This window comes from Sebastes fasciatus, chromosome 11 (assembly GCF_043250625.1).
Source record: "Sebastes fasciatus isolate fSebFas1 chromosome 11, fSebFas1.pri, whole genome shotgun sequence".
Taxonomy (NCBI): Eukaryota; Metazoa; Chordata; class Actinopteri; order Perciformes; family Sebastidae; genus Sebastes; species Sebastes fasciatus.
In genome coordinates this window covers 9,006,477-9,033,386 of record NC_133805.1, presented here as the reverse complement: position 1 = coordinate 9,033,386, position 26,910 = coordinate 9,006,477, and the positions used below count along the sequence as shown (strand labels likewise).

Genomic DNA, 26,910 nt, shown 5'->3' with positions numbered 1-26,910 from the left:
AAAATAAAAGTTAGGATCGAAGCTAAAATAGAGTATAACACACAAGGGTAAAAGCTCTAGTGCAGTATAAGATCATTATTTGATTTAATAAAAGGCAGCAGCAAACAGGAAAGTTTTAAGCTTTGACTTAAAAGAACTAAGAGTTGTAGTGGTTCTGCAGGTTTCTGGGAGCTTGTTCCAAATATTTGGTGCATAAAAACTGAATGCTGCTTCTGCATGTTTAGTTCTGACTCTGGGGACACTAAGCAGACCTGATCCAGATGACCTGAGAGGTCTGGATGGTTCATAACATAGCAGAAGTTCAGAAATGTATTTTGTCCCTAAACCATTTAGTGCTTTGTAAACCAGCAGGAGTATTTTGAGAGTATTCCAGAGTCATGTTATGTCATTTCTAACAGCTGCTTTCTCTCTTTTTTGCTCACCTTACAAGGTTAAAGACGGACTACCAAACATCTATGAGTGCCAGCTGCGCCTGTGGAGCCAGTGGTTTGAGTCTTGGGGTGAAGAGGAGAGGAATCATTTCCTGCACATACTGGAAGAGAGGGATCCAGTTTTTGTTGCCCACTTTTACAGGAGCGTAGCCAGTACAGCAGGAAGAGACTAACTAATGTTTGCATCGTGATGGAAAAGCGACAAAATGTGTTAAAGAGGTGACATGTGTTGGGAAATGTTGGTAACACTTCATTTTTAAAGGTCTGCAAATTTCATGGTAATTAGGTGATGATTAGCAAGTAAAGTATTTGAAATTTCTTTTGAGTTACTGCCAAATTACCCCAATATTTACCTCAAAATGTATCGGAAATTACTTGACTGTTTGGATGTGTTGACTTGGGGTTTGACTCTGGACTTTTATTATTATTATTTTACATCTATTATTAATATTATTTAATAATGATATTCATCTATTTCTCAATAAGCAGTAATAAATAGCTGGTCATTTATTTAATACATTTCCAGGAAAATAATACAAAGTTAATTGTTATGCTTTATTTCCATGTCTGCTGGTAAATAGATAATAATTAGAAAATAACTTATTTGAAATTTCTTTAAAAAACTCCCTGAATCATGACATTAGCTACCAGGTAACATTTGTGTAGACAATAAGTCACACGACGGTGAGATTTGTGCCTGATCAGAAGTGTCTTCTATTAGTTTTCCACCTCCGATGAAGAGCAGCCGCTTCTCAAGCCTAAGGGCCATATTTTAACGATTATATGCTATTTTAGAATATAATTATTAAATCATGTTCATAATTTTTTTATGTAAATATTGGGATAATTTGGCAGTAATTCCAAAGAAATTTCAAATAGGTTACTTGCTACTTATCACCTAATTACCATGAAATTTGTGGACCTGTTAAATGAAGTGTTACCGAAATGTGTATTAGATCTGAGATAGTTCTCCTCAGAGAAATGTTTGTGTTACTGATGGGATTTATTGTTGAAAGTAAAACCATTTCATTGAGAACAGAAGTGTTCATTCAGTATAAACTGTTTTTATTCAGTTTCCTACGCTGGGTTCCCCAGGGCTACATCACACACTATACCACCTTTTTTTTTTTTATCAAGTTCAGAACTTTTTGCTTAATACTTTCATCATGGGTGAAGTTTTGCCATCTAGTGACCCAGTGGCGTGAACTTGGAAATAAACAGATGTTTAACATCTGGCTGTAACATAATTAAACTTACAGGCTTAATTTTTCTGTATTGGGCCTAGCGATTGGAACACCTGGAATGACGAGGACATGAGGACAAATTCTTTTTCAAACATAGAAAAATAAACAAAATGCATCATTGTATGTTTGTTGTTGATTTATTGTCTGAAACATTCATCAGAAGTATGTGTAAGAACTCATCTGCAGTCACAGGGATTATTTTATTACCTACTGAGATGAATGATACATGGCTAATATTTGACCCACATAACAAAACATAACCTGTTCCCTATTTTATCCACTCAACCGATCCAGGAGAGAGTAACACTATTGGTGTGCGACCTCCATCATCCTCGACACAAAAATCGATAAATGGATAGATTTTGTCTGTAAACGTTTGACCTACAAATGTGTACATATGAGATCTGGTGCCAGCGTCGTAAAATGAGATCTGTCCCTTTTTGTAGTCCAGCAGAATTCCCAGTGTAACAGGTTGGATCTGAACTGGAATAATAACTGGTCTCCTATCCAAAGCTCTGTACTGACCCTGTTTGCTCAGGACCACGGTCCAGTAACCATTGGTCGGACTGAATCTTATCGGTCCCTTTCTTTGAGCAGATTCACTGGCCATCCCGAGGTGGTAACAAGACTTCCCAGCTATAGACACCTCCCAGTAACGTCTGCCAGCTGAGAAGCCAGTCTTGCCAAGGACGGCGAGGACCCCGTCGAACCGGCCTGGATGGTCGGGGACATCTTGTATTTCCTCCCTAGTGGACACCTCGGTGTTATCTGCAGACAGAGCTATTCTTGGGTGTGCTGTGTTTGGATCCAAGGTCATTTTACCTGTAAACGGAGAAATGTAGTTAATCGTGTTTATCTTTACATCACATTTTTGAAAGAAAATTGACATTAAAACATTTAAAGCAGTACTCCAGTGATTTTTGTAAGTCAATTCCGTAAAGTTCAGAAGTTCACATGTCAAATTAAAAAAGGAGAATGGTCAAAAGTGAAACAGTACAGAGGCCGAGATATCCTGACTTTTGGGCCTTAGCATGGGATAACCTCACAAACACTGGATTGGACTACATTTCCCATGATGCAACTAGCCGGCATCATTCATTCCTTGTCTTACAAACCTTTACTTTCCCAGACTTGGCAAAGCTCGTCCAGAGCCACAGAAGACATTAACAACTGTTTTCACAGGCTGAGTAGTACTGCACCAGGTCTGACGAGTGAACTGATTTCATTTATCAAATTCACGGACTGCCCCTTTAAAGTAATCTATACAGTTAGATTTATATATAGTATCTAACAAGCCTGTTGTGTAAAGTGTGTGTGTAGAGTTGTATATTTTTATCATGACATTTATGCAGTTTGAGCATTTCTCAAGTAGGATTTAATACGGCAGTAGGCAGTATATGTTTGGCATCATTGGGCAAAATATCAATATTAACCTTTCAGCATATTGTAATTCAAGTGTTCTGAGAGAAAACTAGACTTCTGCACCTCCTCATGGCTCTGTTTTCAGGCTTTAAAAAATCTAGCCTGTGATGAAAGACTTTAGCCAATCACAGTTCATTTCAGAGAGAGAGCGTTTCTATTGGCTGTTCATTCAACAGAGGCAGCTGTCAAATCACTCGCTTACTCCAATCAAACGGTCAAACTAGGCAGCGCTGATCAAATATGAATCAATATTCTGTTACTGTACTGCCTATTTCTCTCCTCAAATGTTTTCAGAAACATCTTGTAGTGTACTGTTTAGCTGTAAAATGAGAACGTTTGCCCCAGCTAGTGGGCGGTGCTTGGTATTTCCTCAACTGATCTCAACATGGCTGCAGGGTCACAAACGTTTGCATTTTACAGCTAAACAGTACACTACAAGATGTTTCTGAAAACATTTGATCAGTGCTGCCTAGTTTGACCGTTTGATCGGAGCTCGCGAGTAATTGACAGCTGCTCAGAGACGGCAAGGCTCCAGCTCGACTCTGATTGGTTGTTTTCCTCCGGTCTGTGAAAGGTTGCGCCATACTTGCTCCAGTTCTACCCACTGCAGCTTTAAATGTTAAACAGAAATATAAAAACAAAAAATATGCAGGCTGAAAAATTCCAAGAAATTAAATGAACTCTTGTGTGTGACTCACTGGCAAAGACCGTCGTATCCTCCACATCAGTCAGTTTGTTTTGAAGATCTGAGGAGAAAGGAAAGAACAGCATGTTTTTTTGGAGCGTGGGGGTGTGGGTAATATCACAGTGTATTCTCTGCACTTTGCTGAACAGAACTAATAGTTACCTTCTACATCACCCTCAAGTTTGTTCTTCTCATTCAGCAGGTCTAGCATTGAGACAGAAAAGACAGCAAGATTTATACATTTAATTAAGAATCACAGGAGCAGCCACGACTTTTCCTCTATTACACTGTGAATCTACTTATTGCCAGGGGGGTTGAACATACTGTCGTTTTCTGCCTGCAGCCTGTTATTCTCCCTGGTCTGTTCTTCGAACTCCTGCTGCAGCAGGTTGAGCGTGGCATCCTTCTCATGCAGATGTCTCTCTAAGTCTGTATGATGAAATGTATAGTTCAAAAACTACATCAAATGGCACACTCAAGGATGCAGGATCCAACCATTAAAGTGGTTGCTTTAAGCTATTACCCTTCCTCTAATATATATTGACTGAATGTACTGATTTTGTCTATGGAACTTACTGTCGTATTCATGCTGCAATGTGTTGTTCTCCCTGCGCTGTTCTTCTAACTCCTGCTGCAGCTGGTTGAGCGTGGCATCCTTCTCATGCAGCTGCTGCTGCAGGCGATCCCGGTCCTTCTGGCTCTGTTGCAGCTGTCTCTCTAAGTCTGTGTGATGAAATGTATAGTTCAAAAACTACATCAAATGACACACTTGATCTCAAGGATGCAGGATTCAACCATGAAACTGGTTGCTTTAAGCTATTACCCTTCCTCTAATATATACTGACTGAATGTACTGATTTCGTCTATAGAACTTACTGTTGTATTTTTGCTGCGTTGTGTTGTTATCCCTGCTCTTTTCTTCTAACTCCTGCTGCAGCCGGTCGAGCGTGGCATCCTTATCATGCAGCTGCTGCTGCAGGCGATCCGCGTCCTCCTGGCTCTGTTGCAGTTGTCTTTGTAAATCTGTTTGATGAAATATTCAGTTCAAAAACGACGTCGAATGACTCACAGGATCTCAAGGACGGCTACATGTATGGAGCGAAAACGAGGTCATATTGAGGATCTCACCGTCACACTCGGTGTTGACATCGGTGCAGCACATTTTTAGTTCCTTGACCTCTTGCTTTAAGTCTGACAGAGGATAAGGGGGTTGAAACATTGACATGTATCAAACACAAAATTTCAAGAACAGGTTTTAAAGGACTAGTTCAACATTCGCTTTCTTGCCGAGCGATAGAGAATAGATCAAATCCCCTCTCATGTCTGTATGATAAATATGAAGCTACAGCCAGAAGCCGGTTAGCTTAGCTTAGCATGAAGATTCGAAACGAGGAAACAGCTAGCCAGGCTCTGTCCAAAGGTAACAAAATCCATCTATCAGCACCTCTAAAGCTCACTAATTAACACGTTTGAAAACCGAAGTGTGTACACCACAAGTTGAGGTTTCATAGGGGGCTAAGTGTCGGACTATTTCTGGCCCGCGCACAGTCCTTTCCTGGATGTCAGGCAACCAGCGGAGACTTCAGGAAGTGTCTGCCTCCGACCACAAAATAGTCTGGGACATAACCCCCCCCTTAAAAATATAACACACTTTTGTTACTTTAATATAACACACTTTTTACGTTCTGCCCACACATGAGGGGAAAACAATTCATCGCTTTCCATTGACTTTGTGTTGAGTGAAGGTGCCTCTAATTCCGTCTGCTAGTAAATAACAGAATAATGTCTAAAAGCTGCTGTGTGGTGTGATGCATGACCAACGGGGTAAATAACCCAGAACTAAGTTTTTATAAGCCAAAAAAAAAAAAAAAAACTGAACCTTTATGAAGACAAAAGTGAGGCATCAGCAAGAATTAGCACAGTTTTCGGCTAACTATATTTCTGTAATTTCAGCTAAAGCATTTTGACAGTAAGTTATGCAACTTGTGTGATAGTTGAGTGTGGATAAATCAGAAAGCTATGCAGTGTTTGCAACTGCCTTATCTAACTACAGTAGCTTGCTAACACGTAGCTATAATTAGCTTGCTAACAGGTAACGTCATCATCTTAATCACCCATCATCATTTTAGTTATCAGCTGCACCCCTGGTAGAAATAGGGTGCTAAAATAAACATTTGACATGCTGAAATCTAATATTTTTTTAGCTAGTTAAAGGCATTTTGTTAGCGTTTCAGCTGCTGTTTGCATATTGTGGCGCCGATTGTTTTCCCCTCCAGTGGGTGTTGTTTTCAGAGTATGACGCGTTGCTCTCTGTCTCTAATGCGTACAAACATGAGTGGTATCAATCTTCTCATCTAACTCTCTGAAGAAAACAAATAAGCATATTTCCTAAAATGTTAAACTGTCCCTTTAAGACATTGCAATGTACAGTACATACCTTTATTTGTGTTTTCCAGTTTTCTGTTCTGTCTTTGTTGTGTTTGTAGTTGTTGTTCCAACTCTGAGAGAGAAGACAAAAAAATGCATAGAAAAACCAAATAGATTTGTTTCAACACTGTTCCAGATAAAGGAGGAAGGTTGTAGATGATGACAGATGATTTCGTCGTTGCATGTTAGTCTTTCGTTAGGTATATTCATAAGATCTTTTCTAGCATGCACAGTAAGAAATAATGTGTTGGATGACAGCAGACACAATAGTAGGAAAGTAACAGATTGACCAACCATCGATATTTTTTTCAGCAGCTTTGGATGCCTTTTTCTGAGCCTTTTTCAGTTGTGTCCTCAGATCAGCAATCTCCATTACTAGCAGAGACACATTCACAGCTATTATTTTGTGCTTAAAGGAAACAAACAACACACCACAACATGAAACATTAGCAAATAAGAAATGTCCTCACCCGAGTTAAAATTCTTTGCATCTGCGTCCTTGAGTCGATGTTCACTGTCTTGCAGTTGCGTCTTTGTCAAATTCAGTCTCTTTTGCAGCTCTGAAAAAGGATTTAGAGGTACATGAAATACAAAATCATGACAGCAAAATCTGTATGTGAGTTACATCGTGGCACATTACAAACATTTACCTTCGACGTTCTCAGCGTTTGTTTCTTTCAGGTCTGATATCTCCTCTTCCAGTGGTTTGATTTTCTTGTGAAGTCCCATTATCTGAGCCGCTACAAAAAAAAGAAAAGGACAAAACAAGCTACTTTTAGTATTCTGATGCCAAACAGATAATTCAGTTTTTTTTCTGACCAAAACTGAACACTTACACAAATCAGAAATCCTTGTATCACTTGAGTCCAGCACCATTGTCTTTTCCTTTATCTGATTTCTGATGTCCTCCAGTTCATTCTCCAGATCTTCAAGAAAGACAGAATGCACGTTGTATTTCCTCAAAAGGTATGAAGACGTATTCAGAATAAGTATTTGACATAATTTGGTGTTGGAGAAGATTCCTCTATACTATAAGAGGGTGTGCTCAGAAATTTTTAAGGAGACCTTTTTCAATCTATATAGAAAAAATGGATGCCACTGACATTGAAGTTTTAAACTGCTGACCCTATATTACATAAAATTCATAACTTACACTTAGTTTTTTTTTGTTTATTTAATTTAATTTTTAATTCATTCATTTTAATTTTGGTTCTTTCCTCCTTTTTATTTATTTATTTATTTATTTATTGTGTGTGTGTCTCATCTAAGTTTCTATCGCATTGAATTCATTTATATATATATAAATATAATTGTTTATGATATTACCTCTGCTTATTTAATGGTGCAGTAATATTGTTATAGGGATGGGGCTTCATTGGAGCAGAAACATGGGGGGGGTTTATAATATGATTATGTAATTATTTCTGTGATTTATTGAATTTTGCACAGAATACCAATAAAAAGACTATCAAGACGTATTCAGAATAATTATTTGACAAGTATCTGCTGTTTCCTACCTTTAATTTTCTCCATAGCTGCTTGCGTCTGACTCTTTTCTTGCTTCTCCAATCTTGCTATTTCATCTTGTTGAGCCAAGATTTTAAACACTTAACGGAAGAAACATGGGATTAGATGAACTCAGTGGAAACGACAGCACGATCAACAACGATGGAATAAATGAATTTATTACTCACTCAGTTTAGTATTTTCATTGTTTTCATCTTGAATTCCGTCAATCAAATAATTCAAATGGTCTTGGAGTGCTGCACACAACAGACAAAGAGTGACATTAATTCACATGAGCACGCTTTTGTTTTCACTGTTCATCAAAACATTTGGAGGTTATGAAATGTTATTGCTTGAGACTTGAGATGTGTTTCTGTCACTCACCTCTAATCTTATTGTAATCTGTGTCATTTGCTGCCACATTCACCAACTTCTCAATCTCTGTTTGTAATGTAATGATGTGTAGAACTGGAAAAAGAGTTGATAATCATATTCTATCATGTATAACCTCCCATCTTGATTACACATATGATTCAATGACTCTTTCAGTGGGTTGTTAATCATGTTCTACTCACGTCTTTGTGGTTGAGCACTTCTTTCTTTCAGCTCTTCAGTTTTTTTGGCCAGCTCATTATTTTTGTCATCTATCATTTTTTGAAGTTCTGCAGAACAAAAAAAACCAATTTTGGATGGAAACTAAATATCTCAGAAACGGTACATACTTGATATCAATCAAGGATGGAATATATTGACATATGGGCAATATTACTGTATAGTGACAATGAAACACACACACACACACACACACACTGACCTTTTATCTTGGTTTCAGATTCAGTGTTTTGTAGTTGTCTCTTTAGCTCCTCCAGTTGCAGGGTTAATGTGGAAATCTGAAGAGCTGAAAGAACCACATTTAAAAGCAGTTAAACTAAAGAACGGTATTCAAAATGTCTAAAGTTTTTCCTTATCCTTCAAACTTTATATGAAGATCACGACACAATTATTGTGTTTATTTTCTCAATTAATCGATTCACTGTTTTTTTAACCCAGCTCCACCAACTCACCAAGTGAAGTTACAGAATCGGATTTGGACTGCAGTTCCTTCATTTTGGCATCCAGGTCGTTCTGCAGATCTACACACACGTTTGGACACATTTGTAACAACTGTTGATCCCACAGACACAAATAGATAAAACATTTGAATGCCATAAAAAGGGGTTGTGAACAATACATTCCTAAAATACAAGTTTCTTTATGCTAATCCAATAGTCGTGGTTTTGATAGGCAACATCTGCCAGGGTTTCCCCCTCTCCCTCATTATTATTCGCTTCACCTTTCGAGCCACTTGTGCAGGCTATCTGGCTATCACAGGATCATGACCTAATCACTTCATAATATTTGATATCCCTTTATGCAGATGATACTGTTATATATAGCAAAAACAACTCAGAATTGTTACCCAGATGTTGCGCTGCAGGGACAGGTTAAAGAAGCACTATTGCCCTTGAATGAATGAATGTTAATTGTTCCCAGTTATCAGGGGGTAAATAGTCCCCAATATTGATAAACTAACACTTTGAAACTACAAAAGCATGATAAAAAAATGATACAAATGACTCGAAACACTTCCTCCAGTCCCTATTGTCAATCATTCAGATGACTATTAATACCAAGGACAACTGTACCCACCTATTTATGTAAGTTCAATGATTCCCCTTCCTCCACCTGTAAGCAATCTATGGCTCTTCAGTTTTTATTGGACAGTAAAAAACCACCCATCAATGTTAACTCAACTTTCCTGAGTAACAAGTATTCTGGAGTGGTTGATTTGCAAGATTTTGAGGGATATTCTCTGTGCCTTCCCCTACATCCTTTAAAGGAGACCTATTATGCTTTTGTGCTTTTTCCCTTTCCTTTGGTGGGTTAAGTAGTTTTTTGTGCTTGTAAAAGGTCTGCAAAGCCCAAAGTCCACACCAAAGGGAGTTACTCTCCCCCACAGAAACACTGCTCCCGAACTGCAAGAAATGCCTCGCTTGAAGTCCTGCCTTTTCTTCCGTAACGTTGAGATGTCACCAAGTTACACATTTGTATATTCCAAAAAACCCATTAAACCCATTAATTTCCCACAATGGAGTCAAAAGGGTGTGACATTATTGGTCAGCAGGGACAGTAAATAACAAGTCAACTACACTCACCTTTAAGATTGTTCTCGAAACTGGAACACTGTCCCTCAGTCTGGTTCAGTTTATTCTGCAGCGCTAGTACATAAAAAAAACACATGCATATTCATCTTCTTTGATTCTTGTTGCAGAAACGTACACATTCTAGTACTGAACTTACCCTTGATCTCAGCTTGATCACTAGAGTGCTCCTCCACTGTTGCCTTCAGTTGTTCTCTCAGCTCTAGAAAAAGTACGGTATGCTTCAGCTGAGCTGCTAATACATGAACTCAATAATGTCAAAGGGAAACAAGACACTCACTAGTGATTGCAGCAGACGTTGTTTTGCCCTCATCGTGCTTTTCTTTCTCTAGGTTTCTGAGTTGGTTGTGCAGATCAGTGGTTGCCAGAACTTAAGAACACAGAAAGAAGATATGATACGGGGAAACATTCACAACATTTCTTCAATACTTACTTACTTCTACTTACTCAATCTGGCATTTGTCTGATTCTTCTCATTCAGCTCGTTGACATATTTCTGCAGCTCTTCCTTCTTGCTTGTAAGATCATTAGTGAGCTCTGAGACAAACATATTTATTAGTTACATGCAGAAGATCAGGAACCATAATAACAATATTACAGACAGCCTTAGCAGCTGGTCATGATTTGCTTGCTTGGGGATTTGTAAAGAATCATTAGAGATACTTACGGGTTGCCTGAGAGGCTCGTAACATCTGGAGGTCTGACAACTGGCTCTGCAGCTGCTCCACCTGACTCTGCAGCGTTATGATCTTCAGCACTGAAGCACACCACAACAGAGAGGGCAAAAATGTTAGTTTAGTTCAAAAGATACTGTAAAAGTATCCCTAATATGTATTGTGCAGGAGAATAACAGAGATTCCCTAAGAAAGATTTCTGCTCACAGTTATTTCAAACTCACTCATTTTTGTGTTGTCGTCGCCTTTGTCATCTATTTCACTGATAAGGCCATCCACCCTGTTTTGCAAATCTAGGACAAAGTAAATAGTCGATTATACACTTTGTCATTCGTGATTTAATTTCACTAATCATTTCACTTTTAATTATTTAAAATAGACAGTCACCAGTGGTCTCATTGTCAGCTTTTTTCTGAAGGTCCCATATCTCATTCTGCAGCTCGATGATTGTTAAAACTGAAACAAACAAACATGCAGTGAGTTTCACCGGGTTTATTGCCTAAGAAATCTGTTTTACTAGTCCCTCAACTAATACTCAAGACATCAGTGGATTTGGGGTGTTAAGAAAAGAGCAAAAGGCTAAATGGCACAAATGTATCTAAAAAGTCCTCACACTGAGTTTAGCTAATCTGGGTACATTCCCATGTTTCTCACAATCAAAGTAAAACATTCAACAAAATTATATATATATATATATATATATATATAGAGTATATCATGTGTGTCAAAGTGGATCAAATCAACGTGCTCACTTAATTTGGAGTTGGGAATCAGTCTCTCTATGTCCGCAGTCTTGGAGTTCAGTTCGTCTTGCTTCTCCTCCAGCTTCCTCTGCAGCTCTGTGAGAAGACAAAGAGATAACAGTGATAACATCATCATCTAAATGTCAATTACTCTTCAAAAATAACTGTTTAAAAACTAACTAATTCACTTTTTAATCATGTAATGACATCATTTTAAATATTTCTTTCCCCAAAGCAGAACATTTTGCTCTAAGAAGCGTATTAATCAAAGCAACATCTGACTGCTAGTGGAGTGAGCTGTACCGTGTTGATTCAAGATAGTGTCACTGTCAACGTACTATATCTTTATATTAAAATAAGAATTTGAGGGAAAACAAACTTCCTGATGTAAAACACATGTGCAGTGTGAAACGTTCACTGTGACTCACCTAAGATCCTGTCTGGATCCTGTGTGGTGGAGATCAGATCCTTCAGAGTCTTCACATCATCATGCAGGTTTATCACGTTCAGAACTGACTCAGATAAACAGAGCAGACATTACTACACAGCTTATACTTCAGAAACAAACTGAGCAGGAGAAAACTCTCATTTCAAATGGAGAGGTGTCAGCTGTATGTGAACACAGCACTGTACTGAGGCTATAATGGCAATGCTGTAGTGTAACGCTACTCACCGAGTGCTGCTTTGGAGTCTCCGGTTCTGTTCAGTTCTGCAATCTTCTGTTCAAATTCAGTCTTTACCTCTGATAGAAACACACACATTAAACTAAATAAGACTGAAACTACAACTTGACTCGTCAGAGCTGAAGTCATATTTACAACTTACCCTCATATCTTTCCTCAAGACCAGAGCATTTTTCACTCTTTAATTGGAGTTTCTTCTGCAGCTCTGTTGTGTCAAAATAGGAAACCAGGTCAACAAAGTGTCTCCCTTCAGAGCAGCATCCTATTAAGAAGAAATCAACCCACCTTTGACCTCAGCCTGAGCAGTAGCATGTTCCCTCTCTTTGGCTTGAAACAGTGTGTCAAGGACTGATTGAAAATGTACAGTAAAGTCAGTCAATGCTTTTTTTCCACAGTAACCGAAATACTCTGCCAAGACTTCACTACTTACACTCGACCTCAGCTGGATCACGAGAGTGCTCCACCATCTTGGCCTTCAGTTGTTCCCACAGCTCTAGAAAAGTCCGTTGTGCGTTACGTTATCAAACAACAACGTTTTATGAAGTGAATTCAGTGATCTGAAGAAAATGAGATACTTACGAGTAACTGTTAAAGACGATGTTGCGTTGTCGTTGTGCTTTTCTTTTTCTAGGTTTCTGAGTTGGTTGTGCAGATCAGTGACGTTAAGAACTGAGAAACACAGAAATAATATATTGTAAAGAAATATATTTCAAACTATTTCTCAATAATGAATTAACACATGTTTCACTTACTCAATTTAGCGTTTATCTGACTCTTCTCATTCAGCTCGTTGGCATATTTCTGCAGCTCTTCCTTCTTGGTTGCTAGATCATTTGTGAGCTCTGTGACAAATTTAAAGAAGTTAAAACATAGTTATTATAGGGCTGTCAATCAATTAAAATAGTTAATCTCGATTAATCGCAATTTAATCGCACATTTTTTTATCTGTTCAAAATGTACCTTAAAGGGAGATTTGTCAAGTATTTAATACTCTTATCAACATGGGAGTGGATGAATATGCTGCTTTATTCAAATGTATGTCTATATTTATTATTGTAAATCAATTAACAACACAAAACAATGACAAATATTGTCCAGAAACCCTCACAGGTACTGCATTTAGCATAAGAAATATGCTCAAATCATAACATGGCAAACTGCAGCCCAACAGGCAACAACAGCTGTCAGTGTGTCAGTGTGCTGACTTGACTATGACTTGCCCCAAACTGCATGTGATTATCATAAATTGGGCATGTCTGTAAAGGGGAGACTCGTGGGTATCCATAGAACCCATTTTCATTCACATATCTTGAGGTCAGAGGTCAAGGGACCCTTTTAAATATGGCCATGCCAGTTTTTCCTTGCCAAAATTTAGCGTAAGATTGGAGTGTTATTTAACCTCCTTTTGTGACAAGCTAGTACGACATGGTTGGTACCAATAGATCCCTTAGGTCAAACTTCATATGATGCCATTATCTTCACTAGCTTTAAAACTGAGCCCGCTACAATCTCAAGATAGCAAGTTGCGTTATTGCGTTAAAGAAATTAGTGGCGTTATAACAAATTTGCGTTAACATAGCATCAGTTGTAAGAATGAGAAAACTGTGGGATCCTGACACTCAGTAGGCTATGCCTAACGTTACATGTGCAGCAAGCATTCTATCTAAATGTCAGTTTTAGGCTAACTATATTTCTGTAATTTAAGCTAAAGCATTTTGACAGTAAGTTATGCAACTTGTGTGATAGTTGAGTGTGGATAGATCAGAAAGCTATGCAGTGTTTGTAACTGCCTTATCTAACTACAGTAGCTTGCTAACACGTAGCTATAATTAGCTTGCTAACAGGTAACGTCATCATCTTAATCACCCATCATCACTTTAGTTATCAGCTGCACCCCTGGTAGAAATAGGGTGCTAAAATAAACATTTGACATGCTGAAATCTAATATTTTTACAGGCATTTTGTTAGCGTTTCAGCTGCTGGTTGCATATTGTGGCGCCGATTGTTTTCCTCTCATGTGGGTGTGGTTGTCAGAGTATGACGCGTTGCTCTCTGTCTCTAATACGTACAAACATGAGTGGTATCAATCTTCTCATCTAACTCTCTGAAGAAAACAAATAAGCATATTTCCTAAAATGTCAAACTGTCCCTTTAAGACATTGCAATGTACAGTACATACCTTTATTTGTGTTTTCCAGTCTGCTGTTCTCTCTTTGTTGTGTTTGTAGTTGTTGTTCCAACTCTGAGAGAGAAGACCAAAAATTAAATAGATTTGTTTCAACACTGTTCCAGATAAAGGAGGAAGGCTGTAGGTGATGACAGATGATTTCATCGTTACATGTTAGTCTTTCGTTAGGAACATTTATACGATCTATTCTAGCATGCACAGTAAGAAATAATGTGTTGGATGACAGCAGAGACAATAGTAGGAAAGTAACAGATTGACCAACCGTCGGTATTTTTTTCAGCAGCTTTGGATGCCTTTTTCTGAGCCTTTTTCAGTTGTGTCCTCAGATCAGCAATCTCCATTACTAGCAGAGACACAGTCACAGCTGCAGTGTGATTTTGTGCTTAAAGGAAACAAACAACACGAAACATTACCAAATAAGAAATATCCTCACCCGAGTTAAAATTCTTTGCATCTGCGTCCTTGAGTCGATTTTCACTGTCTTGCAGTTGCGTCTTTGTCAAATCCAGTCTCTTTTGCAGCTCTGAAAAAGGATTTAGAGGTACATGAAATACAAAATCATGACAGCAAAATCTGTGTGTGAGTTACATCGTGGCACATTACAAACATTTACCTTGGACGTTCTCAGCGTTTGTATCTTTCAGGTCTGATATCTCCTCTTCCAGTGGTTTGATTTTCTTGTGAAGTCCCATAATCTGAGCCGCTACAAAAAAAACAAAAGGACAAAACAAGCTACTTTTAGTATTCTGATGCCAAACAGATAATTCAGTTTTTTTTCTGACCAAAACTGAACACTTACACAAATCAGAAATCCTTGTATCACTTGAGTCCAGCACCATTGTCTTTTCTTTTATCTGATTTCTGATGTCCTCCAGTTCATTCTCCAGATCTTCGAGAAAGACAGAATGCACGTTGTATTTCCTCAAAAGGTATGAAGACGTATTCAGAATAAGTATTTGACATAATTTGGTGTTGGAGAAGATTCCTCTATACTACAAGAGGGTGTGCTCAGAAACCTTTTTCAATCTATATAGAAAAAATGGATGTCACTGACATTGAAGTTTTAAACTGCTGACCCTATATTACATAAAATTCATAACTTATACTTCGTTTTTTTTTGTTTATTTTATTTTATTTTTAATTAATTCATTTTAATTTTGGTTCTTTCCTCCTTTTTATTTATTTATTTATTTATTGTGTGTGTGTCTCATCTAAGTTTCTATCGCATTGAATTCATTTATATATATATAAATATAATTGTTTATGATATTACCTCTGCTTATTTAATGGTGCAGTAATATTGTTATAGGGATGGGGCTTCATTGGAGCAGAAACATGGGGGGGGTTTATAATATGATTATGTAATTATTTCTGTGATTTATTGAATTTTGCACAGAATACCAATAAAAAGACTATCAAGACGTATTCAGAATAATTATTTGACAAGTATCTGCTGCTTCCTACCTTTAATTTTCTCCATAGCTGCTTGCGTCTGACTCTTTTCTTGCTTCTCCAATCTTGCTATTTCATCTTGTTGAGCCAAGATTTTAAACACTTAACGGAAGAAACATGGGATTAGATGAACTCAGTGGAAACGACAGCACGATCAACAACGATGGAATAAATGAATTTATTACTCACTCAGTTTAGTATTTTCATTGTTTTCATCCTGAATTCCGTCAATCAAATTATTCAGATGGTCTTGGAGTGCTGCACACAAAGAGTAGAACGACATTAATTCACGTGAGCACATTTTTGTTTTCACTGTTCATCAAAACATTTGGAGGTTATGAAATGTTATTGCTTGAGACTTGAGATGTGTTGCTGTCACTCACCTCTAATCTTATTGTAATCTGTGTCATTTGCTGCCACATTCGCCAACTTCTCAATCTCTGTTTGTAATGTAATGATCTGTAGAACTGGAAAAAGAGTTGATAATCATATTCTATCATGTATAACCTCCCATCTTGATTACACATATGATTCAATGACTCTTTCAGTGGGTTGTTAATCATGGTCTACTCACGTCTTTGTGGTTGAGCACTTCTTTCTTTCAGCTCTTCAGTTTTTTTGGCCAGCTCATTATTTTTCTCATCTATCATTTTTTGAAGTTCTGCAGAACAAAAACAAAACATTTTTGGATGGAAACTAAATATCTCAGAAACGGTACATACTTGATATCAATCAAGAATGGAATATATTGACATATGGGCAATACTACTGTATAGTGACAATGAAACACACACACACACACACACACACACTGACCTTTTATCTTGGTTTCAGATTCAGTGTTTTGTAGTTGTCTCTTTAGCTCCTCCAGTTGCAGGGTTAATGTGGAAACCTGAAGAGCTGAAAGAACCACATTTAAAGCAGTTAAACTAAAGAACGGTATTCAAAATGTCTAAAGTTTTTCCCTTATCCTTCAAACTTTATATGAAGATCACGACACAATTATTGTGTTTATTTTCTCAATTAATCAAATTCACTGTTTGCTAACCCAGCTCCACCAACTCACCAAGCGAAGTTACAGAATCGGATTTTGACTGCAGTTCCTTCATTTTGGCATCCAGGTCGTTCTGCAGATCTACACACACGTTTGGACACATTTGTAACAACTGTTGATCCCACAGACACAAATAGATAAAACATTTGAATGCCATAAAAAGGGGTTGTGAACAATACATTCCTAAGATACAAGTTTCTTTATGCTAATCCAATAGTTGTGGTTTTGATAGGCAACATCTGCCAGGGTTTCCCCCTTTCTCCCTTTTTATTATTCGCTTCACCTTTTGAGCCACTTGTGCATGCTATTTGGCTATCACACGATCATGACCTAATCACTTCATAATATTTAATATCCCTTTATGCAGATGATACTGTTATATATAGCAAAAACAACTCAGAATTGTTACCCAGATGTTGCGCTGCAGGGACAGGTTAAAGAAGCACTATTGCCCTTGAATGAATGAATGTTAATTGTTCCCAGTTATCAGGGGGTAAATAGTCCCCAATATTGATAAACTTTGGAACTACAAAAACATGATAAAAAAATGGAACAAATGACTCAAAACACTTCTTTCAGTCCATATTGTCAATCATTCAGATGACTATTAATACCAAGGACTACTGTCCCCACCTATTTATGTAAGTTCAATGATTCCCCTTCCTCCACCTGTAAGCAATCTATGGCTCTTCAGTTTTTATCGGACAGTAAAAAGCAACCCATCAATGTTAACTCAACTTTCCTGAGTAACAAGTATTCTGGAGTGGTTGATTTGCAAGATTTTGAGTGATATTCTCTGTGCTTTTCCCTACATCCTTTAAAGAGGACCTATTATGCTTTTGTTCTTTTTCCCTTTCCTTTGGTGGGTTAAGTAGTTTTTTTGTGCTTGTAAAAGGTCTGCAAAGCCCAAAGTCCACATCAAAGGGAGTTACTCTCCCCCACAGAAACACTGCTCCTGAACTGCAAGAAATGCCTCGCTTGAAGTCCCGCCTTTTCTTCCGTAACGTGGTGATGTCACCAAGTTACACATTTGCATATCGGCTAGTTTGGCACGCCCTCAAACAAAGCTAGTTTGAAACGGAGCTGGAGCGGAGTCCAAAGAGTTTGGTTCGGTTGATGTTGTTCTAGTGGAAACTAGTAGAAACCCAAAACACAAGTATGAACCTGAAAATAAGCATAATAGTTCTTCTTTGACTGGAATCGGTTCTAAAGCTGATTGGCACTAAATCCAAACATTTGCTAAAATTGACAGAAAAAGATGTGACGACTCCTATTTCTAACAATTACTAAAAAAATAAATAACAAGTCAACTACACTCACCTTTAAGATTGTCCTCGAAACTGGAACACTGTCCCTCAGTCTGGTTCAGTTTATTCTGCAGCGCTAGTACATAAAAGAAACACATTCATATTCAACTTAATCTTCTTTGTTTCTTGTTGCAGAAACTTACACGTGCTAGTACTGAACTTACCCTTGATCTCAGCTTGATCACTAGAGTGCTCCTCCACTGTTGCCTTCAGTTGTTCTCTCAGCTCTAGAAAAAGTACGGTATGCTTCAGCTGAGCTGCTAATACATGAACTCAATAATGTCAAAGGGAAACAAGACACTCACTAGTGATTGCAGCAGACGTTGTTTTGCCCTCATCGTGCTTTTCTTTCTCTAGGTTTCTGAGTTGGTTGTGCAGATCAGTGGTTGCCAGAACTTAAGAACACAGAAAGAAGATATGATACGGGGAAACATTCACAATATTTCTTCAATACTTACTTACTTCTACTTACTCAATCTGGCGTTTGTCTGATTCTTCTCATTCAGCTCGTTGACATATTTCTGCAGCTCTTCCTTCTTGGTTGCAAGATCATTAGTGAGCTCTGAGACAAACATATTTATTAGTTACATGCAGAAGATCAGGAACCATAATAACAATATTACAGACAACCTTAGCAGCCGGTCATGATTTGCTTGCTTGGGGATTTGTAAAGAATCATTAGAGATACTTACGGGTTACCTGAGCGGCTTGTAACATCTGACGGTCTGACAACCGTCTCTGCAGCTGCTCCACCTGACTCTGCAGCGTTATGATCTTCAGCACTGAAGCACACCACAACAGAGAGGGCAAAACAATTTAGTTTACTACAAAATATACTGTAATAAGACTGCAGGAATTTCTCAGAATGATTTCAAACTCACTCAGTTTTGTGTTGTCGTCGCCTATATCAGTGATTAGGCCATCCAATCTGGTCTGCAACTCTAGGACAAAGTAAATAGTCTTTAATGTAGATTATATTTCGTCATTTCTGACTTGACAGTCAAATAATGTCACCCTGAATGCCTGAAGTGGCATTTTAAATAAGACTAACCTTCTACAAGGCCACCGGTGGTCCCGTTGGCAGCCTTTTTCTGAAGCTCCCATATCTCATTCTGCAGTTCAATGACTGTTAAAACTGAAACAAACATGCAGTGAGTTTGACTGAATCTGTTAACAGCAACTACTGACTGGTCTCTATTTATGTCACCACCAACAAAACCACTTAAAGATCCTCTGATCTGATGATGTTTAATTCTGTAAATATAATCCTGTTTATTTAGCAATTAGTGCCCAAATGAGCGTAGAGTTATTAATTCCTCCTGACTCTAAACTTGCTTTATGCCAGCTTGATTCTACTGTATATGTCAAAGGATCAGCATTTAAACATGATCAAACTCTAGACCTTGTTTTAAGTCTTGGACGTTCATCGATGCTAACATCAGTCATGAACAATGCATTTATTTTGGGGTTTTGTTTTACTGATACAGCATGCAGTGACATGACGTTAACACTGTAATCTAAAGAAATGCTTATCTGCAGCTGAATGTTTAAGGACACTTATTTGAGCTCACTTATTTTTGGGTGGGGAATCAGGCTCTCTATGTCCGCAGTCTTGGAGTTCAGTTCGTCTTGCTTCTCCTGCAGCTGCCTCTGCAGCTCTGTGAGGAGACAGAGAGGGAAACTGATGAATTAAGGAAGGAAAAGAAAGTTCAATAAGAAAGTTTTGTCAAACCCAGTGGAAACTCTGAATATACATTTCACAATGCCAGAGTAAATATTGCATTAAAGGCATAGTTTCGGTGTTTTGAGCTTGGGGTTGTATGAGGTACTTATCCATAGTCAGTATATAACCTACAGTAGATGACGGTCGGCGAGCTCCCAGTTTGGAGAAGCAGACAGGAATTACCGCATGGAACCAAAGCAATGTACTGCTGTGGACGGGGCCGGCAGCAAAACGTATTCTAGCCACCTAAAAGAATCTATATCAGTTTAAGTGTACGCTATATTTAGAATATTTTCACTGGTTTACTTTGTCGTCAGACAGCTATACAGTCTGTGTCTCCGACAGGGAACTGAAACTGTTTTCTATGCTCTCACCAAAGCAACCAGACTCCATTGAAAAAAACTGTAATTTTACCTTGCAGAACACGGGGGTTGCGGGTCTACTGTTGCCTCAGTCGGTTAGTTTGTTGGTGTTATTGTGTGACTTTGGTTAGTTTGGATTCACCAAAGTCACACAATAACACCAACAAACTAAACAATCGAGGCAGTGGTAGACCAGCAACCTCCGTATTATGCGAGGTAAAATTACAGTTTTTTTCAACGGAGTCTGGTTGCTTTGGCGAGAGCATAGAAAACAGCTTCAGTTCTCCTTTGGAAAGGGCTGTCTGATGGCAATGTGTAGCAGTGTAAATATTCTGAATATAGCGTACACTTAAACTGATATTGATTTTTTAGGTGGGCCTTTCTTTTAGGAGGCTAAAATACGTTTTGCTGTCGGCCCCGTCCACAGCAGTACATTGCTTTGCTTCCGTGCGGTAACCTCTGTCTGCTTCTCTAAACTGGGGACGTGCCGACCGTCATCTACTGGAAGTAATTCACCGACTATGGATAAGTACCTCATACAATCCCAACTCAAAACACCCGAACTATCCCTTTAAGACAAATACAAATTTGCAGTGTCAAACGCTCACCTAAGATCCTGTCTGGATCCTGTGTGGTGGAGATCAGATCCTTCAGAGTCTTCACATCATCATGCAGGTTTATCACGTTCAGAACTGACTCAGATAAACAGAGCAGACATCACTACACAGCTTATACTTCAGAAACAAACTGAACAGGAGACAGCTCTCATGTCAAATGGAGAGGTGTCAGCTATATGTGAACACAGCACTGTACTGAGGCTATAATGGCAATGCTGTAGTGTAACGCTACTCACCGAGTGCTGCTTTGGAGTCTCCGGTTCTGTTCAGTTCTGCAATCTTCTGTTCAAATTCAGTCTTTACCTCTGATAGAAACACACACATTAAACTAAATAAGACTGAAACTACAACTTGACTCGTCAGAGCCTTCAGCTGAAGTCATATTTACAACTTACCCTCATATCTTTCCTCAAGACCAGAGCATTTTTCACTCTTTAAACGCAGTTTCCTTTGCAGCTCTGTTGTGTCAGAAAGATGAAGTCAGGTCATCGAAACGCTCAACTGAAATTGTGTTTTGAAGTTTTCGGAGAAGTTTTAAACGCGCTCACCATTTATTTCCTCCTGAGCTTTGGCAAATTCCCTTTCTTTGGCTTGAAGCACAGTCTGAAGAGCTGATTTAAATCAATGAAACATTAGATGTTTGAGTCCAAGTGTGAGTACCAAATTTATTTATTTTTTTGGCAGTTATCAGCTGCTTTTCAGCCTGACTTTAACCGTAGAAGTAGTAGAGGACTCACTGGTGCCTTGACTTGTTGATGTCGTCTGGTGTTGCTGATCACCATCCAGCTCTCTCACCTCTTTCATCAGGCCGAGGATTTTCACGACTGGTCAAAGTAAAGGAAAAGACTCCAATGTTTACACTTTAACTTTTGGAGGTGGTATACAGCTGATTAGACTTTTATCAGGTCATTAAATGGGCATTATCAGTGGTTATAAGGCTCATGGATATGGGTCAGAAGGGCCCTGCACATCCACTAGTGTCATCTATTCACATGGGCGATCACCAAAAGAAGGTATTAAAGAAGAGCGACCTCTAGCGACCGTAGTAATTATGACAGGAGCAGAAGCAGAAGTCAGCCGCTGTAGTATACACAGTTCCTATTGGCTGTTCATTCAACAGAGGCAGCTGCATTACCTGCAGCAGATTATCTGTCTCATGCACTACTGTAGGGATATAGTGACCGTTTTATAAAAATAATATAATATTTGCTCCAATTCTACCTACTGCAGCTTTAAGTTTCACTTCTGAAATGTAGTTATTCTCTTTCAAATCTTTTTTAATGAGTTTTTTTTTATAGACCAAGCAAAAGTCATCTTAACAAATGTAGAACATAACACATTGTCCTTAAATTAAATAAAAAACAGAAAGGAAATATCCCTTCCCCTCCTACCCCCCACCCACCTCCCCATGTTGGTCTTGGTCACATGAAATGGAAAAAGAAAGAAAAAAAGAAAAAAAAGAAAAAAGAAATAGTAAATTAACTAATTAAGAAAAGTAAATAACTAGAAAACTAAAATTAAATAAGAGAGAAAAAGTATATGAAATCAGATAACGGACTTAGCAAGAAAATAATTAATAATACAAATAAAGAAATTTAAATAAGTACAAAAAAAATAAAGAAATGTATTCATTCTACATTTATAATAAAGTTATTCTAAAAACACTGTGTTTTTTTTTTTTTACTAAACCTAACCAAGTGCTTTTGTTGCCTAAACCTAAAGAAGTTTGTTTGTATTCAAAACGTAACGTTTCATACATTTTTACGTGTTAGAACGTATTGCTTTTAAGTTTTGCTTTCATTTTGACAACATAGTAGGCCCCTAATGACCCACAACTATGAGGCTTATAACAACTGATTATGCACTTTTAATGGCCTGATAACAGTCAAATTGGTTGTGCAGCCTATATGTATGCTGTATACGGGTGCTTTGTTTTGTTTTTTTCTTGTGGAGGTAACACAACATTTAAAATAGAAAGATTTAAAAAAATAGACTTTAAGGGCAGAAATCAGTCTCTTTTTCATACTCATACTTACTCAGTTGTGCCTGGGCATAATCTGCTTCCTCCAGGTGTTTCTGTAAGTTTTCTTGTTGTTTCTTCTCTTCCTCCAAAATAACTCTTAGCTCTAGGATGGGTAAAAAAATAAATTATTTATGCTTTTCTGACTTAGCTGTTAGAATAACTATACCATTTGTTTCTAGTTTATCATTTCATAATCCCACATTAGACAAGCACACTTTCAACTTTCAAATTTAAGAAAATTAAGTTTCATAGAACTGCTCGCCTTTAATTCGGGCATCAGTTGTCTTTTTGGCATTCGTCATTAACAGTCTAAGACGATCCACTTCTGCCTGCAGCTTAAAAATTTCCTGGGCTGGAGAAGAGAGATAAAAGATGTCAAATGAATGCTGTAGTAAACACAACCATAACAACAAAGAAACTGCATTTTGTTGAGTTGCACACTTACTAAGGTCTTGGTTATTCTCGTCACGAGTCAACTGTAAAATCTTTTTTTTAAGGAGCTCAACTTTTTGCCTCCACTGCCTCTGGTAATCTGACGAAGAAACAAACATGACGTTTTAGTATCAAGCATGTCAGATACAAGATAAGAACGGGAGCTACAACACGATGAGATATCAAGACACAAAGTATAGGGACTCGCCAGCAGCTTTAGTTCTGGATTCCTCAATGTGGTAACTGATGAGCCTCTGAATCGCCACGATCTTACTGTGCACAAAAGTCAGCTCCAGCACTGGAGGACCAACAGAGAATGTGTGTCAGGAAAAGTTACATCTTTAACATTGTTCCTGTAGTTATGAAGAAAATGTTGACGGATGTGGAGAGATGTACTGACTAGCTGAGTCTGCGTCTCCTTTGCTTCGCAGCTCACTGATCTTCCCGTCCAGCTGTGCTTGTAGAGCTGATGAAGTGAAAGTGATCAAGCAGAGAACAAATCATAAACACAGACATTTAAAGGTACAGTGTGTAGGATTTGGCGGCATCTAGCGGTGTGGTTGTAGATCGCAACCAACTGAGTACCCCTCCGCCCACTCCTCCCTTTCCAAGACTGCGCTAATTTGAGCCCAACACATTCTCATCATAACTCGTCACATACCGCCCCTCGGCGTCACGCTATTTTCGGCATCAAAACCACTATAGTTACCCTTTGCGTCACTTTAGGATTAGGCAACAAAACCACTATAGTTAGGTTTAGGAAAGAGCTACATGGTTGGGCTTAAAACTACGACATATGTACAGTGAAAATGACAGTTGAACAAACAAAATTGATCCCCCTAAATGCAGCAACACTGTTCCTTTAATACTAACATTAGCCACATAAGCTACTGATAATACCAGACCAAGTACGGTTGTAGCAGCAAAGTGTATTAAATTGAAACAATGGTGCACTTTATTTATGAATTCAACTTTTGATTTGTAAAAAGAAAAATGTGTTCTTGTCTCAAAAGCCTCACTTATGCTTGAGATGCACTGCCTGAATTAAGGACTGTCATAACTTATGATGCAAGTAATTCAGTCGAGTGGGTAACAATTTTACCCAGAATTCTCTTGTCAGGCTGAGGATTAGTTTCTCTTCTTCTTGATCCAGCCTGTTCCAAATCCCAGATCTCATTTTGCAGTGAGATGATCTGAAGAACTGAACAAAACACGAGTCACATCAGAACCATTTGTGTATAGCTTACATATATAGTTTGTACAAATCAAAATGGATCAGCGTCTTGAGACGTCACCACTGTTCTACAAATCTTACTCAGCGCCGAGTTGGTGTGGCTTCTTTCAATCTGCTGCGTCTTTACGCTCAGTTCATTGATCTTCTGTTGCAGCTCTCTCTGCAGCACTGTGAGACACAAGTTCACATAATCAAACATTGGAATTAAAAGACATTTTAGCTGATTGAGCCGACGACACCATTCTCACTGAAGCTCCCAACACAATGAGCATTGCAGGTGAAAATATCAAGCAGTGGGAGCCAAGTTAAAAAATGATATTGGAGATTATTGTATCGACAGTAACGGGTATAGTGCTTAATTGTAAAGACTTTGCCAGCTCATGTAGCAAAGCAATACAACACTCACCATGGATGTCAGTAGTTTCAGTAGCATTAGCAGCATGATTGATCTTCTTCTGTAATGTATTCACCTCCCTGGTGAGTGCAATAATGTTCAGGACTAGAAAAAAAACATTTATATTAGATTAAATCAAAACTCATTGCTATAAGATAAGGCATTTAAAGAGGACCTATTGTGCTTTCCCCCCTTTCCTTAAATGTGTTATGTAGTTTTTTGTGCATGTAAAAGGTCTGTAAAGTTACAAAGCCCAAAGTCCACACCACAGGGAGTTACTTTCCCCCCACAGAAACACTGCACCTGAACTGCCTGAAACCATGGATGTATAAAGAGAACTGGATACTGGCCCAGTTCAATCCTATGAAAGACACAGAAGTTGTAGTACCACCGTTTGGCCTCTACGCAAAATTTGCTTCAATGCCTGGCGCTCCTCCTGGGGGTTTGCCTGAAACGCCTCGCTTGAAGTCCCGCCTTTTCTTCCGTAACGTGGTGATGTCACCAAGTAACACATTTTCACAATACCTGCCTAGCGGCTAGTTTGGCACGCCCTCAAACAAAACTAGTTAGAGCGGAGTCCAAAGAGTTTGGTTCGGTCGACCAATCAGAGCAGACTCTGCTTTTAGGGAGGACGGGGCAAGAGCTCAAACAGAGTGTTTCAGACAGAGGGTGAAAACAGGTGCAGCAGCACAGCCGGTATGAGAAAAGTAAAGTGTTTTTTTGAACATTAAAGCATGTAAACATGTTCCAGTAGAAACCCTAAATACAAGTATGAACCTGGAGATAAGAACAATAGGTCCTCTTTAAAGAAATAATGACATGTGCTGCAAAACAATAAACAAGACACTAACTCTTAAGTAAACTTACTCAGAAATGTATCACTATCAAATCTCTCCAGAAGCTGTTTCATCTTGTTGAGTAACTGGGCTTGATAAGCTGTCCAGGAATTAAAGACACAGTTTAACATTGGTTTATGTAATTCCAATGGTATCATGGTATATGAGCCATACTGTATATGTAGAGTATGATTTACAATCAAACACTTACAGCCAGTTATAGCTGAGGCTGTCGAGCTGCATGTGGCAAGCTGCAGTTGCAACTGTCTGAGTTCCCTCCTCGACCCGAAGGCTTCATTGCCTGTCAGAAAGAGCGCAGGTAACATCAGTAAACCCACCAGTCCTAACTGGTGATCCACCTCAGCTTGTAAAAGGAAGAATACTCACCCAGTTGGATGTTGCGGAGAATTGTCTGCTGAAGCTGCGTGTTAAGCTGCACCAGCTGCTCCTTCACACCTGGCAAGGCATGTTAGTCATTCAGGAAGATAATAGAGAGAGTATGTCACAATAGTATGTCCTTTACATCAGCCTAAAACCATTGTGAGCATTTGAATTGGGAGACTTTACTTTAAGAACCACTCACCGGTACAAGTTTTGATAGTAATTGACTGTGAAGGAACAAAATATATTAGATTGGTTGACATAAATATAAAAAAAATCTTGAATATTTTTATGTTATAAACGTTTAACTTTGTAATTTTTCTTGATACATACCGTCACATTTATATTCCTGGGATCAATTCCTTCTGGTAGGGTTATCTGAAGTCAACAAGGTAGAAGATAGAGCGTTACAAGGATTGCCCATAAATGTGTTTTATTTCACTGGATAAATCACAGTGTTGGGGACTCACTGGGATCTTTGAAAGGATGCGGTCCACCTCTGGATTATCTGAGCGTCCAATTAAATGAATCTCATTCTGACCGACTGACAAAACAGAAACAATTCAACATGATCAACTGAATGTAACTGTCTGAGTTTAAAATATTTACATTGAAATCACGGCTTATTAGCTCTATATACTGTACCTTCTCTGATTTGAAGGTAAATTTGTGATTTGTGATCATGGGGTATATAAATAAAATTGCACTTGACTTACCATGTCTGTTGTCAGAAGCTTGAAAGACACAGGAGAGAAGGACGGGAATCCAAATGAAGCGAGAACCCCCAGCCATCGTACCGTTTGTCTAAAATCTTCTCTCTCCTATCTTATGCTTTTTATACACCACTGAATGATCAATATCCGGGGGGGGTGGTAGTGGCAGCGTCCCAAA

General features: G+C 38.4%; 2 protein-coding genes across 3 annotated transcripts in view; one reads left to right on the top strand and one right to left on the bottom strand.

Moving 5' to 3' along the window:
* c11h14orf119 (chromosome 11 C14orf119 homolog) overlaps nt 1-1,793 on the top strand; it is a 2,974-nt gene extending 1,181 nt beyond the window's left edge. Inside the window, exon 2 of the mRNA XM_074650347.1 lies at nt 431-1,793. Coding sequence (XP_074506448.1) covers nt 431-604 — 174 coding nt within the window. The 3' untranslated portion in view covers nt 605-1,793. The remainder of the gene's footprint in view (nt 1-430) is intronic.
* Nucleotides 1,794-26,910, bottom strand: LOC141776628 (uncharacterized). 2 transcript variants are annotated; one of them, XM_074650345.1, is made up of 72 exons: nt 26,736-26,910; nt 26,490-26,563; nt 26,353-26,397; nt 26,222-26,246; nt 26,026-26,094; nt 25,850-25,939; nt 25,670-25,738; nt 24,815-24,907; nt 24,490-24,576; nt 24,277-24,375; nt 23,575-23,640; nt 23,383-23,472; nt 23,188-23,274; nt 23,005-23,094; nt 22,756-22,845; nt 21,457-21,543; nt 21,268-21,330; nt 21,115-21,177; nt 20,956-21,024; nt 20,711-20,794; nt 19,589-19,675; nt 19,069-19,152; nt 18,899-18,958; nt 18,710-18,799; nt 18,490-18,579; nt 18,323-18,412; nt 18,182-18,244; nt 18,031-18,093; nt 16,723-16,791; nt 16,473-16,556; nt 16,231-16,317; nt 16,040-16,123; nt 15,846-15,914; nt 15,669-15,758; nt 15,004-15,093; nt 14,818-14,907; nt 14,638-14,727; nt 14,467-14,547; nt 14,196-14,258; nt 12,769-12,858; nt 12,596-12,685; nt 12,447-12,509; nt 12,302-12,364; nt 12,159-12,221; nt 12,007-12,075; nt 11,762-11,845; nt 11,343-11,429; nt 10,978-11,046; nt 10,815-10,883; nt 10,584-10,673; nt 10,364-10,453; nt 10,197-10,286; nt 10,056-10,118; nt 9,911-9,973; nt 8,780-8,848; nt 8,530-8,613; nt 8,291-8,377; nt 8,100-8,183; nt 7,904-7,972; nt 7,727-7,816; nt 7,046-7,135; nt 6,860-6,949; nt 6,680-6,769; nt 6,504-6,584; nt 6,220-6,282; nt 4,911-4,973; nt 4,659-4,805; nt 4,359-4,505; nt 4,107-4,211; nt 3,945-3,986; nt 3,796-3,843; nt 1,794-2,497 (listed from the first exon to the last, which is right to left on the bottom strand). In XM_074650345.1, exons 1-72 carry the CDS (start codon nt 26,809-26,811, stop codon nt 1,944-1,946), a joined length of 6,186 nt encoding a protein of 2,061 aa, XP_074506446.1. In that variant the 5' UTR covers nt 26,812-26,910; the 3' UTR covers nt 1,794-1,943. The 2 variants fall into 2 exon arrangements, with proteins under 2 accessions (XP_074506446.1, XP_074506447.1); XM_074650346.1 differs by lacking the exons at nt 12,302-12,364; nt 12,447-12,509; nt 12,596-12,685; nt 12,769-12,858 and having other exon boundaries at nt 26,736-26,909.